Raw genomic sequence first — 13,747 nt, 5'->3', positions numbered from 1 at the left:
TGCATATCTTAAATATGGAATCAACATTCATTTTGAATCAGCGAGAATTAGGAAGCCAGTAAGAGGCATGCATTTGACAGAACTGGATCCTACCAGATCCACAGAGTAAAAGTTTTAAGTTTCATGGTGCAGCTATTTTTACTGATACAAATTGCTACATACCTGGATCAACATTCTTAGCAGTCTCTTGTTTGAACTGTCATCTTATAATCTAAATATTTCATTAAGAAATTGGAAATTTGAAAATCTACAGATTATGTCCACAAAACTCTTAAAAATATTGTTGCTTAGGTACTAAAGTCAGTAATTTCAAATAATACAAAAACTAGACTCCACTAACTGGCACCATATACGCATGCATGGATTGTACTGCATAAACATTTAGATTAACTGCAACAGTACCATGGACTTTGAAAAGTTGTGAAGATATTTTCCAAACTTTTAAAATTATAAAAAAAAAACAAAACCCAAAAACCTGAAGGGCCAGTCTATGCCTGTAATTTTCGAAGTAGTTCAAAGTATGTGAAAACCTCACAATATAACCAAATAGCTTAAGATATGCTCCACAAACAGGATCCTACCAACATCACTCAAGTAATATCAACTCTGAATTATTTTCCAGCCACATATATTATTTTAACCTATTCAGAAAGAGGTAATGCCAAACAGCAGATCCTCCCTCCTTTCACTCCACCTTCCCTAGTTTCTGACGGATAGTTGCCCAAAGTAACGACCTAGGGAATGTAAAGATAGAGTAGCACTCCTCAACCTTCAGGACCCAAGTCAAATTATCACTGCCGGGAAATAAGCAAAACCAAATACAACCAACAGCAAGATAATTTTTCCTAAAGGTCTGGAATGCGTAAAGAGAGAGCCTCTAAATCTAAAACCATATTCCTCCCCGGGTCCAGTGCATATAAATGCGAATACTGCGCAAGGGTTCCCAAGCTTTTTTGGTAGGGACCCAGAACAGTCTTCTGTCTGAATTCCCTTCCTCTTAAACAAACTCGCCGGAATCAGAACACGAGCGAGAAACGAAGCCTGAGCCCAGGGAGCTATTGCACAGTTAAGGGTGGGATGCTCAAAATGAGCTCAAAATCCTGGCGTGACCCAAGAGGGATGGAGGACAACCCAGGGCCTCCCCATTCCGGGTCCGTCCAACGCCTTTCCCCCGATACCCACACCAATTCACAGAATTCAAGCTTACCCCTTCCCGAGCTCCTGTCGCAAGCACAGTCCGGAGGCGCTACCGCCGCCACCGCTCCGAGGAGCGGGGGAGGCGACTCTCTGTCCCCGCGCCTGGCCCCGGGAAGACGACGACGAGAAGTAGGTGCGCGCGCGGCTCCCGGGAACCGGTTCTTCGCTAGCGAGGGGCCCCTGGGGCAGCTGAGAAGCACAGCCAACCCGCCGCTTCGGTAGGGTCAAGTGAGACTGATATATAGAACGAAAAAGAACGCAGAGAGCCTGGAGAGCAAGAAAAAGCAACGAAAACACTACCAGGCCGCTAGGAGGACCGACTCAAAATGCCGCCGGAAGTCGAGTGTTTGCCCTGATCCCCAGTGGACCGAGGCCGCTTCCGGCCGCCGGATTAGTCGTCAGCGCGCAGGCACCGCCCCTTCGGGGGCACGCCCCTGGGCGTAACGTCGGCTCCGCTAGTAGGAGTGTCGTGAAAATCAGGTAACCGGTGCTTTGTGAAGGGACCCTTGGAGTGGAGTCCCTGAGCTAGGGAGAGCCAAAATTTCCCTTAAAAAGTGAATTTAAGAGGGAGAGTTTACTCCTTTTATTACATAATTTCTTACAATAAACAGCTGTTGTAAATGCCACATTTCTTGTTGAAAATTACTACAGTTGTTCATTCATTTACTCAAAAAGTTTTCCTGCGCACGGGCAGGTGGTGTTTGTTCTGTTTTTGACACTCCTCTACTTTCTGGGCCATCGCTTATTACTGCGGAGCAAAGGACACACGGTCGTGTTTCTAAAGGCGCAAGCAATTCATTGAAAATTTGGAGCAGAAATCTTTAATTTTCCCCTTAACTTTTGTGGTCCAATGATCTGCAAGAAACTGGTTATTAAAATTGAGGTGGGTGGTCAAACATCCTGAATCAAAATCCGTACAAATTTTTTTAAAAGGAAAAAAGAAATGTGAGCCCTTATCTGCCTTAATTTCTGGTAGCATTTATTTCGTTCTTTGACAAAAGCAAGGAATGGGAAAATCTCAAAACTACTGATAAAATCTTAGAAGAATGGGTACAATGATTTGGTCTTGTTGGAATCAGTAAATTAAAATAGGAGAGAAGAGCGAGAAAATCAAGGGAATTAAACATTCTTGATGACATGCTCAACTATTTTAGAGATAGCGGCGAGAGCTTCTGTGCAAGTGGGTCTGATGTAACGTTCTGGCAACAAGAATCCATATTTGCCTTTATCTCGAAGTTCAATTGTAAACGAATATTTTATGCCTAAGTCATAGATCCAGTCATCTGAACCTCCAGGAGCTAGGTCTACAAGAAGAAAAAAGAAATTACTTTTTGATCCAGATGTCTCAAGTTAACGAACAAAATGTATTTTTTCCCCTAAAAATAGAAATAGCTCTAATTTTTTCTGATTATTAAGTAATCTAAGTTTCTGGTAGAAAGTAGAGATGGAAGAAAAACAGATTAAGGAAGAAAATAAAAATTACCCATATTTCTGCCAAGGAGTAATAATCACCATTAACATTTTAGTGTTTCTTTCTCCTCAGCGCATGTTTTAACATATTTAATTTTTCCAAATGTATTAAATAAGATCATCCTATACATTCAGTTTTATAATACTTCTAAACATAATCTACCTGACCAGCTTTTTGTATCAACAACTTCAAATCTACATTATCATTTTTCATGATCTCATAGCACATAGTAAAGCTGGATATAATTAAGTATAATAAAGTTCAATAATTATCTCCAATAACTTGGGGATAATCTCCAATAACTTGGAGACCTTTAGATTATTTTTTTCTAATTTCTAATTGATATAAACAACTTTACAATAAACTTTCTTGTTTTCACTAATTGCTTCTTTGTTTCTTTAGAATGTTCTTACCTAGAAGTAGATTCACTTGTCTAAGAGTATGTACTTTTTACAATTGTGCTACATGTTCCCAAATAACCGTCAAAAGAATTGAACCAACTTACATCTCCATACTAGCAGTGTATGAATATGCCCATCTCACCCTCTCATAACATGCATAGGAAATTATGCATTTGGGGCAATTTTATGGGTGAAAATATTATTGAATAATCTTATTTATTTGATTACCACTGAGTTAAGTATTTTATTTGGTATATTTATTGTCCAGCATTATAATTTTTATCAGTTGTATCTGCTCATTTTTCTACTCATTTGATTTAACAGATTCTTTATAACAGCAACATTAGTGTTATTAGCTTTGTGTAATAGGTGAATTTGTTTTCTTATTTGGTTATTTAGCTTTCAGCTTGGTTTGTGGCAGAGTGTTTATATTAAAATATTTTATCTATCTTTGATTTATTTTAGAGAAATATATGTTAGTAAATTAATTAATTTCTTCTAAGTTGTCAGGTTTTCCAACCCTATTAATTGAATAACATTCTTAGAATTGCCTCTTTTATGAGATAATATGTGCCCTTATATATTTAAATGTCTTTCTGTTCTCACTATTCCCTCCTATTGGTCTGTCTTTTCCCAGCTCAGGTCCACAGTCTTACTTACTATAAGTTTATAATGTGCCTTAATACCTGGTTGGGGCAAATTCTCTCTTAGTCTCATTTTTCAGAAAATTTTACAAGCTCTTCTACCAAATTCATTCTTTCAAAAAAAATTTCAAAGTCACTTAATTATTCTTTGGGATTGCATTAAACATACAGATTCATTTAGCACTACTGACACATTTTTATTTTGCTTTCTTACTCAAAAACGTAGTAGGTTTCCCCTTTTATTTATCCTCCTTTATGTAAACCAGTAAAATTTTCAAGGGTTTTCCTATAAATATATGGATTTGAATGTGTACACACATACATACATTTAACAAGGAATCCACATATATGTATCTGTATATATACATATACATATATGTACAAAGTGTGTGCACTTTGTACATATGTACGTATATGTACAGTAGGATCTTTTCTCTATTTTATTATCTACCTGGTTATTTTTGGTATATAACAGAGCTTTAGATTTCTGTATATTTACTTCATAGCCACCTTAGTCAACTTTTGATTGTTAATAATATTTTTGGTTGATTTCTACTGTTTTCCAGGTAATCATATATTTCATATGCAAAGTGATCACTTTTGCTTCTTTCTAATGCTTATACTTGAATTAACTACAAAGGTGTTTACCAAAGCATTGTTTATAATACTGAAAATATCCACCAGCCGAGGGTTCAATATGTTACTCAGCAAATATTTCTGACAACCACTATCAGTATAGGCATTCCTTCATCCAGACATTTTCTCATGCTCATGAACACATTCTCATAGATGTATGCTAACTGAATGAATGAACGAATGTGTAGAGATGGACTGATTTCTTCACACCGGACTCTGAGACACTGCGGTTATGCTTTGGGGAGCAATGGCAGAGAAGAGGATGAGAATCGAGAAAGCTCTGAATTGTGAAAGGAAGCTGTGTGATCCCTCACTGACAGAGCAAGGACCTGGGTCAGCAAAGGCAGCAGTGGGCCAATGACACCAAGAGACTGATACCATGCAGATCAATCTGGCCCCACTTTGTTCAGAGACATTTTGGGGTTGTTGAGGAGGAAGAAGAGGAAGATTCTGGACTTCCTACTAATAAGGCATCTAGTGCTCAAGCAACTTATTGAAAATGATATAAATGTGATTATTAAGATGGATGTGTTTTTATATTCCTGTAGATCACATCTGTTAAAGAAAACTATGGGGTTTTGAATATTGTCTCAGGACCTTCTCACAACCTATCTTCTCTCCCTGGTTTCCCCCCTACATCACTGTTTAAACAGGCAGATACTTATCAAGAAGGTCTCCCAGAAGTGTTACCTAAAGAGAGAGACCCTCCTAGGCCACTTTAGCTAAGGAGCCTCTCTCTCCTGTAGTCATTCTCAAACCCTTAAGCCTTTTTTATTTTCTTCACTTCTCAATGGGATTATACTATATTTGACTACTTCATTGTTTGCATCAGAGATTGGCAAACTTTTCTCCAAAGGACCAAACAGTAAGTATTTTAGGCTTTGTGGACCACAAAGTATGTCACAATTACTTGACTCTACCATTGTGAAAGCTATTATAGAAAATACATGAAGTAAATGGGTGTGGCTGTGTTCAAATAAAACTTTATTTTTGGATACTGAAATTAGAATTTCATATAATTTGGGGGCGCCTGGGTGGCTCAGTGGGTTAAGCCGCGGCCTTCGGCTCAGGTCATGATCTCAGGGTCCTAGGATCGAGCCCCGCATCGGGCTCTCTGCTCAGCAGGGAGCCTGCTTCCTCCTCTCTCTCTCTCTGCCTGCCTCTCTATCTACTTGTGATCTCTCTGTCAAATAAACAAATAAAATCTTTAAAAAAAAAGAATTTCATATAATTTTAACATGTCACAAAATCTTTTTTTCAACCTTTTACAAAATGGAAAAACCATTCTTATCTCACAGGCTATGCAAAATAAGTGGTAGGCAGAATTTAGCCTGTGGGTCATAGTTTGATGACACCTGGTTTCATGTTTATTTTCTGTTCCTATTTTGCCATCTCCTCCTCTAGCTTCAAAAGAAAAATATCATTGTCTGTCATCCCAATGTGGGTGAAAAGAATCCCTCGATAAATATCTGCCAGCAGAAATTAAATTTAGAAATATTTCTTAAGAGTTTACCACATACAAACTGTCATCAGTGTGATACAAAAAAAGACATTTAACTAGGTAATGTGCTCTAGTGTGCACAGCCTGTTATTAGAAAGCATCTAATGTAAAAAGGGCTACCTAGATTTGTATAGTGTTCAACCTGCACAACTTTGCATGGGAGCCCTGTACATCTCACATATTCTTTTGGCCCTTTATGACCTTTCCTGTTTCACTCACCCAGTGTGATGCCAATTGTATAATCTCTACTCTGTAGCAATGAACATGATTTCTTAAATGTCATTTTGGCTTCTTTTGAGGGTACTCTAATATTAATATAGCCCTGTTCAGTGTTCTCATAGCTACTACGCTTCCATTCCTAATTGTTATAATCCAACTATTTTATTTTATTTTTTTAATCCAACTATTTTACATGTGACCTCGTTTAAAGATTCCATTTAGAAAAAATAAATTGACACAGAAAATCCAAACACATAGATTTCTTTAGTATCTTACAATTCTCCAAGACCTTAAAAAGAAATACTTACAGAAAGTTTCTGAACCACTGCCATGAGTATATCTGATATTTTTATCAATATTCTCAATAGCACGGGCTGCTTCACTGGCCACTAGGGACTGAAATCAATAGAATATGGAATTTCAGTTAATGTGCAGCTTTGAAGCAGGACAGATAGGAGTTTCTTAATAAAACAATCATATATTAATTGAATCAAACTGTGTATAGGAAGAAACAGAAAGTAGAATGGTGGTTGCCAGGGGCTTGGGGTGTGAATGAAATGTAGAGATGTTGGTTATGGGATATAAATTTCCACTTATAAGATGAATGAGTTTTGGGGATCTAACACACAGCATAGTGACTACAGTTAACAACACTATTTTATATATGTGAAGGTTGCTGAGAGAGTAGATTTTAATGTGGTTTTAAACTACAGTTAACAACACTATTTTATATATGTGAAAGTTGCTGAGAGAGTAGAATTTGTGGTTCTCACCACAAAAGAAAAAGTTGTAATTATGTAAGGTGATGGCTGTGTTAACTAACTTTATTGTGGTAATCACTTCACAATGTGTAAGTGTATCAAGTCATCACATTGTACACCTTAAACTGACACAATGTTATACATCAGTTATAGCTCAATAGAATTAAAGGAAGACTGTACATATGAAAAATCTATACAATAGGAATAAATAAACTTTTAAAAAATATTTTTGGCTTTATGGAAATCACAAATGAACGGCTTTAAACATAGACTCTTCCAACACATTGAAAATTGAATTTAACCTGAAGGAAAAATAATTCTCACATCTTTTTGGTTTTCAGGAATCCACTTATCATATAAAATGAAGCACAACTGTATTTCAAAGACAAACAGCCTGGGGTCTATTCCTACACAAAATTATCACCAAACTTTATTTATGTTTTTAGAGAATTAAATTAAATTAATTAATTTGCTTGGCGGGGAAGAGGACCAGAGGGAGAAGGAGAATCCTGGAGCAGACTCGACGCTAAGCATAGAGCCTGACAGTGGGCTCAGTATGACAACCCTGAGATCATGACCTAAGCCAAAATCAAGAGTTGGACACTTAACCAACTGAGCCACCTAAAACCCCCAAAATTATCACCAGACTTTAAATGTAACTTCTCAAAATACTACATATACCTAATGCGTAGATCATTTCCTTCTCACAGACTATTGTCTTCTTGTGTAAAATGTCTAATAAACTCCTAAAGACTCATCAGGTAAAAAGAATCATGTGCCCACTACGGGGTAGGTTAATAAGTAAATCCCTTATTCTACTACATTTGGTTCTAGCTTCTCCAGATCTTTTATGAGGCTGATGCTAGCACTCACTGACCCTCTCTCAAATAACCCAGAGGAATATCAGTCCGTATTACATTGTAGCATTCCTTTGTTCAAAAAAATTTTAATGAAACCCCATTGTCTACAGAATAAAATACAAATTCATTCTGACATTCAAACAAGCTGACAAGATCTACTTTCGGGTGGTGTCACCCTCCACTTTCACACCCCCGTACACTTGAACCCCCCCCCAACACACACACCTGAACATACTTCCTGTGGGGAACACATTTCCTGACTTTTCAATGTCCTCCCTTCCCTGCCTGCTTCTAGAATTCCTATTGTTCCATTTCTGGCTGAAAATTGATCTGTTCTTTGATGTCAATAGCCTTTTGTTATTATTATTATTTTCTTTATAGTATATCACCCCTTAATAGATGATAAATTCCTCCAGGACAAGGACTTTATCCCCTGGCTTTTCTAGCATTTCCTTCTGAATCACTTACTAAGGCCACCCCCCTGCTATCATAGTCAGAATGGAGGTCTACCATCTGTGCCACTTAGTTAGCAGTTACCCATTCAGAATATAACTATTCGTGACATTTGCTAAGGGCTGAGCTCCCTAACCATACCAAGTTCTCTTGAAGGGCAGGATTGCACCTAGTGCTTCTTTTAATGTCCACCAAACACAATATTTTACAAGAAATAACTCTCAACAACTGTTTGTGATAACAGTAATCCCAAAATAAGGAAAATCAGGCTAATTCTATTTCCAAATCAGGATAAATAGCCTCTCTTTTCTTTAAGGATATCACCAATAAGGGAGCTTTCCTTGAAAGTTTCCCTTTGAGAAGAAGAAAGAATTGCAAGTACCAAGTATGTTTATGGTCTATATGAGCTATTTTCAGAAAATGTAAATAACCTTATATTTGTCATCAGCAAGTGTTATCCCATAATATGGCTATAGTTTATTCTTGTAAGAGAACCAGGACATACACATCAACACCAAACAACAAAAACAAAAACAAAACCCAAATCCACAAATAATCTAACTAAAAAATAGGCAGAGAACCTGAATAGACTTTTTTCCAAAGAAGGCATACAGGCAACGAACAGATACATGAAAAGGTGATCAACTTCACCAAACATCAGGGAAATGCAAATCAAAACCACAATGAGATATCATCTTATACTTGTCGGAATGGCTATTATCATAAATACAAGAAATAGCAAGTGTTGGTATGGGTGTGCTTGAAATGAAACTCTTGTGCACTGTTTGGTAGGAATATAAATTCATGTGACCACTACAGAAAACAGTACAGGGGTTCTTCAAAAAATTAAAAATAAAAATATCAAGTGATCCAGTAATTCCACCACTGGGTATTTACCCAAAGCAAATGCAAACACTCATTTGAAAATATATATGACCCTTCTGCTTATCGCAGTATTATTTACAATAGTCAAGTTATGGAAACAACTTAAGTATCTGTTGATAGACAAATGGATAAAGAAGATGTGGGGTGTATATATATACATATATATATATATGCAATGAAATATTATTCAGCCATAAAATAGCATGAAATCTTGCAATTCTCAACAACAGGAATGGACCTAGAGGGTATTATGCTAAGTGAAATAAGCTAGAGAAAGACAAATACCATATGATTTCACTTACATGTGGAATCTAAAAGCAAAGCAAATGAACAAACAAAAATACAGAAAATAATAAATACAGAGAAGAAACTGGTGGTTGTGGGGGGTTGGGGAGGGGGACGCATTGGAAGGATGGATATGAAATATGTGAAGAGAATTAAGAGGTGCAAACTTCCAGTTATAAAATTTATAATTCATGGAGTAAAAAGTACATAAACAAATAAATAAAAGTTAAAATAAAAGGAGAAAGAAAGGGAAAAAAGAGAGCCAGAACAAAAGGAATCACTAAGAAACAAACCATTACATAAAGATCAGACTGGGCAAGAGTCAGACTGTTACCTTAACCCTTCCATTGTCTGTAAAGCACCTGGGGTAAGAATTTGGCCAATCCTAGCTACAATTCATTAAGAAACTTTGCATTTTTTTTGTCATCAACCCAAACATAGAACATGTGGGATCAAAAAGTAGTGAGGAGTTAGCAGATTATCTGTGTCCTCTTTGAACTTTCTGTATCTTTTACCACATCCAAAATGTTGACATTGGAAGTGTTTTTAATAGGACCAAAGCCCTGGAGGTTAGGGAGGTCAGTGTGTACACAATTCCTGATATTGATATTAGATTGATGAGTATTATTCCAGGACTTGATGTATGTCAGGCTGTTATAGAAAGCTAGTTACCATAAAGTAGACCTACAATTTCAGAGACTCTTGTCCTTGACTTGATGGCTTTATACGTAGATCAGTTCCATGTGGAATGGTTCGACCCGACCTTCAAGCAACGTGTCTCACATTTTCTTAGGGACCCATCTGCTGGACTAAAGTCCACATCCACAGGGTAAGACCTCCTCTTTACATTCCCTCAGTGAACCCGGACCCAGGGTGACTCTCAGCAGAGTGAGACCAAAATGTAAAGCACCTTCCCAACTGTCCTCCAAAGGAGAAATTTTTCCCCACAGGTTTTGATTCTTGAATTAGGTATTATCCTATTTCTGAAATGTCAATGAAAAAATAATTAAGTATCACTTACCAGTTCCTCATGGTCTTTGCTTTTGCTTCGATTATAAGAATACGGAAACACTATGTGCTGGGAATATGAATGCATACTGATGTAAGCCTTAATGTGGTTGATGTTTTTTCTCAAGAAATTAGCCATTGCCTTCACTTCTGGTTCTGATTCAGGATAAAGGCCACAGTAGGTTTCTGAGCATGAGAAACTCGATGCACCTTCCCCTGAAGTGAAATTGATAGAGTGGGATTAGAGGGGATGCTTATGTGATTGTAATTTGTGATTTCCCTGAGAGGGCCTTCTCCACACATCTATGGTGCAACATTTTTAGAAAAAAGAGAAATGGATTGAACTCTGTAAAGAACATATTTATATTTCTTTTGAAGAAAATATTTATATGCCCTCATAGCAAACATCCCAACAGTTGCTGCCTGGGGCAGCCATCTTGCATTCTTTGTGAAAGTGGCTAAGGAAATCTCAGAGATGCCAGCCAGCCCTGCCTCCAGACGTGTGGCTATGTGAGAGGAAAACAAAAAAAAAACACACCATTTTTTAAGAAACCCTATTTTCTTTAATCCTTTGTGCGTTTGGTTTTTCTGGTTCTTGTAGTTTAAAAGTTACTAATCAGTATAGCCCATAAAAGAAAAATCTCATTTGGGAATTCAGAATATGGAAGTCTGCCTTCAGTGCTACTTCTAACTTGCTAAATAAAGAAGTCTGGTAAATAAAATAAGATGGTGATATTGGGGGCCAGTGTAATATTTATTCATCCTTTTGAGACATTCTAATATACATCACTTCAGATGGTAGCCTGACTCCTAGCGCTTCACCTTTCTTCCTTAATGCACAGGGCTGGGGCCCAGGGAGCCATCTCTGGGCCCTAAACAGTATTCCCTCCTATACAACTGATTAATCCTGAACTGGATCCTCAACTTGTGTTTTGTCAATCTGAATCCCTCCACTGATAACTTGAAATTGAGATGAAGATTCTGATACCAGGCTAGCTGCTCTCTAGAACAAAGAAGACAACACCAATAACATCACCAGCTGACACGAACTCTAAGATTTCCACGCAATATCTCATTTAATCCTCATGCAACCCAATGAAGGAAATACTGCTGTTTCAGGAGATGCAAAATGAACATTTTGGGCAGTAAATGTCCTTTACTGTAAGAAGCTAAGCAGCATAGGCGTAGCGTTAGTCATCCAATCACTTGATTTAATTTTGGCACTGCCATTTAATAACTATATGGCCTTAAGTTAAACTGTTGTAAACCTATCTACATCTTAATTTTTTTCATCTGCTAATATGGGAAAATCATATATTTAATGAGGATTCGATGAGCTGATGCATATGAAATACCTTGCATGGCATCTTGTCTATACTAAGTGTTCAGTGACTACTGTTTCTCCTCTTTGTCGCCACCACCATCATCATCATCATCATCAACATCAACATCTGGATTGGAATAAAAAAAACATCCAGTGTGCTTCACAGTGGATTCATGGAGCGCACTGCAGTGCTGAAGCCCACCCAGTTCCAGGTTGTTTCTGAGGCCTGGTGGCATCCTTGTCCGCAGGTACCAGGCGCTGCTTCATTAACCTTCCAGGAGCTGCCCGCCTTACTTAACTTTATTCTGCTTTCTTCATTTTGTTTGCTATAGAAACAACCTTAACGTTTCTGAAATATTCTTTTCCCTGCAAGAAAATGTTGTGCTAAACACCCAGGGCCTTAATATTTCATTTGTATTAATTTTTAATCAATAATGTGATCAGATGAATCATTTTGATAGTTCTTTTCCCTTTGATTACTCCTGCCCTTCCCCCTCCCCCGATATATAGTTCTAAAGAACTGAGATTATGTGAGGAGTAGGGATAGGGGAGGACATGAAAGAGATGGAGGAGGCAGTGGTGCCCTAACATGAATCCTCGGACCAGAGCTCTTCCATAGAAACATGAAGCAAGTCACAGGTTTAAGTTTTCAATCAATCATTGTTTTTAAAGAAATAGGTGAACCTATTTTAATAATATACTTTATTTAACCAATATGTACAAAGTACTACCTTTTCAGATGTAATCAATATAAAAATTATTCATGATCTACTTTTTTATAAAGATTTTATTTACTTGACAGAGATCACAAGTAGGCAGAGAGGCAGACGGGGTGGGGGAGGAGGCTCCCCACTGAGTGGAGAGCCAGATGCAGGGCTCGATCCCGGGACCCTGAGAGCATGACCTGAGTCAAAGGCAGAGGCTTAACCCACTGAGCCACCCAGGTGGCCCTCATGATCTATTTTATGTTACTTTTCTCATGCCAAATCTTTGAAATCTGGTGTATATTTTATACTCACTGCACATCCCAATTCAAACAAGCCACATTTCAAGTGCTCAGTGGCCACTAGTGACTACCATAATAGACACAGACAGGAGTGCAGCCTCAGATTCTGACATTCTGAAGATTTCAAGTACGTTGGTAGGAAGTACCAGAGATTCAGGAAACTCGAATCTGAGATCTTCTTTGCCATGAAATAGGCATATTCATCTGGGAAGCTACTTCAACTTTCTTAACTGAAGGTGCTTGTTTTGTACTAAGAGACACTTAGTCTACCAGGTTCCTTCAAGCTCAAGCCTGTAGAACAGGCCTCATATAGGGAAATTTATAAAGAAAGAAAGTAGAGTGGAAACTACCAGGGGCTGCACAGACAGGAGGAATGAGGAGCTTAACGGTCACAGAGTTTCTGTTTGGGATCATGGTAAGTTTTGGAAATTGATATTAGTGATGGTTTCCCAAACTGTGAATATACTTACTGCCTCAATGTACTGAATTGCACCCTTAAAAATGGTTAAAATGACAAATTTTATGTTAATATATTTTAGCACCATAAAAAATGATGAAAAGATACTATGGTCTCATAAGAAAAGAAATAAAGGATTTTCCACTGTACACTGGTTATTAAAACTTTGCAGTTTAACTTAACAGTTTAGAAAACAAGTGAATCTCTCTCAGAAAGTTTGAGACCAGACAACCTCACAAAATCCTCCCTGTTATAGACTGATTTCCTCCCCCCACAAAATTCATATGTTGAAGCCATAACTCACAATGTACTATGTTTGGAGATGGGGCCTTTACGGAGGTCATTAAGGTTTAAGGAAGTCATGAGGGTGGGATCCCGATCTAATATGGCTTGTGTCCTTTTAAGAGAGAGACACCAGAGATGGGTACACAGAAAAAAGGCCATCTGAAGACACTGTGAGAAGGTGGCCATTGGCAAGCCAAGGAGAGAGGCCTTAGGACAAACCCACCCTGCTGACACTTTTATCTTGAACTTCCCACCTTCAGATCTGCAAGAAATAAACTTCTGTTGTTAAAGCCACTCAGCCTACGGTATTTTGTTATGGCAGCCTGAGCAGTCTAAGACAACCTCAAACCCATT

At 37.8% G+C, this 13,747-nt stretch overlaps 2 protein-coding genes across 8 annotated transcripts in view; both read right to left on the bottom strand.

Moving 5' to 3' along the window:
• The window catches only part of ZC3H13 (zinc finger CCCH-type containing 13), a 97,817-nt gene extending 96,276 nt beyond the window's left edge, over nt 1-1,541 (bottom strand). For all 7 annotated transcript variants that reach the window (XM_046028294.1, XM_046028296.1, XM_046028301.1 and 4 more), the window contains exon 1: nt 1,208-1,541. The gene's annotated coding sequence lies outside the window, so the exon portion shown is untranslated. The remainder of the gene's footprint in view (nt 1-1,207) is intronic.
• A 618-nt stretch (nt 1,542-2,159) lies between these two features.
• The window catches only part of CPB2 (carboxypeptidase B2), a 68,110-nt gene continuing 56,522 nt past the window's right edge, over nt 2,160-13,747 (bottom strand). The window contains exons 9-11 of the mRNA XM_045978244.1: nt 10,335-10,537; nt 6,378-6,465; nt 2,160-2,501 (exon numbers count right to left, since the gene is read on the bottom strand). Of these exons, the coding sequence (XP_045834200.1) occupies nt 2,317-2,501; nt 6,378-6,465; nt 10,335-10,537 (476 nt within the window). The 3' untranslated portion in view covers nt 2,160-2,316. The remainder of the gene's footprint in view (nt 2,502-6,377; nt 6,466-10,334; nt 10,538-13,747) is intronic.

The sequence above is a fragment of the Meles meles genome, chromosome 14, assembly GCF_922984935.1.
Source record: "Meles meles chromosome 14, mMelMel3.1 paternal haplotype, whole genome shotgun sequence".
Classification (NCBI taxonomy): domain Eukaryota; kingdom Metazoa; phylum Chordata; class Mammalia; order Carnivora; family Mustelidae; genus Meles; species Meles meles.
The sequence above is the reverse complement of the archived record's forward strand: the minus strand, read 5'-3'. Positions and strand labels throughout refer to the sequence as shown.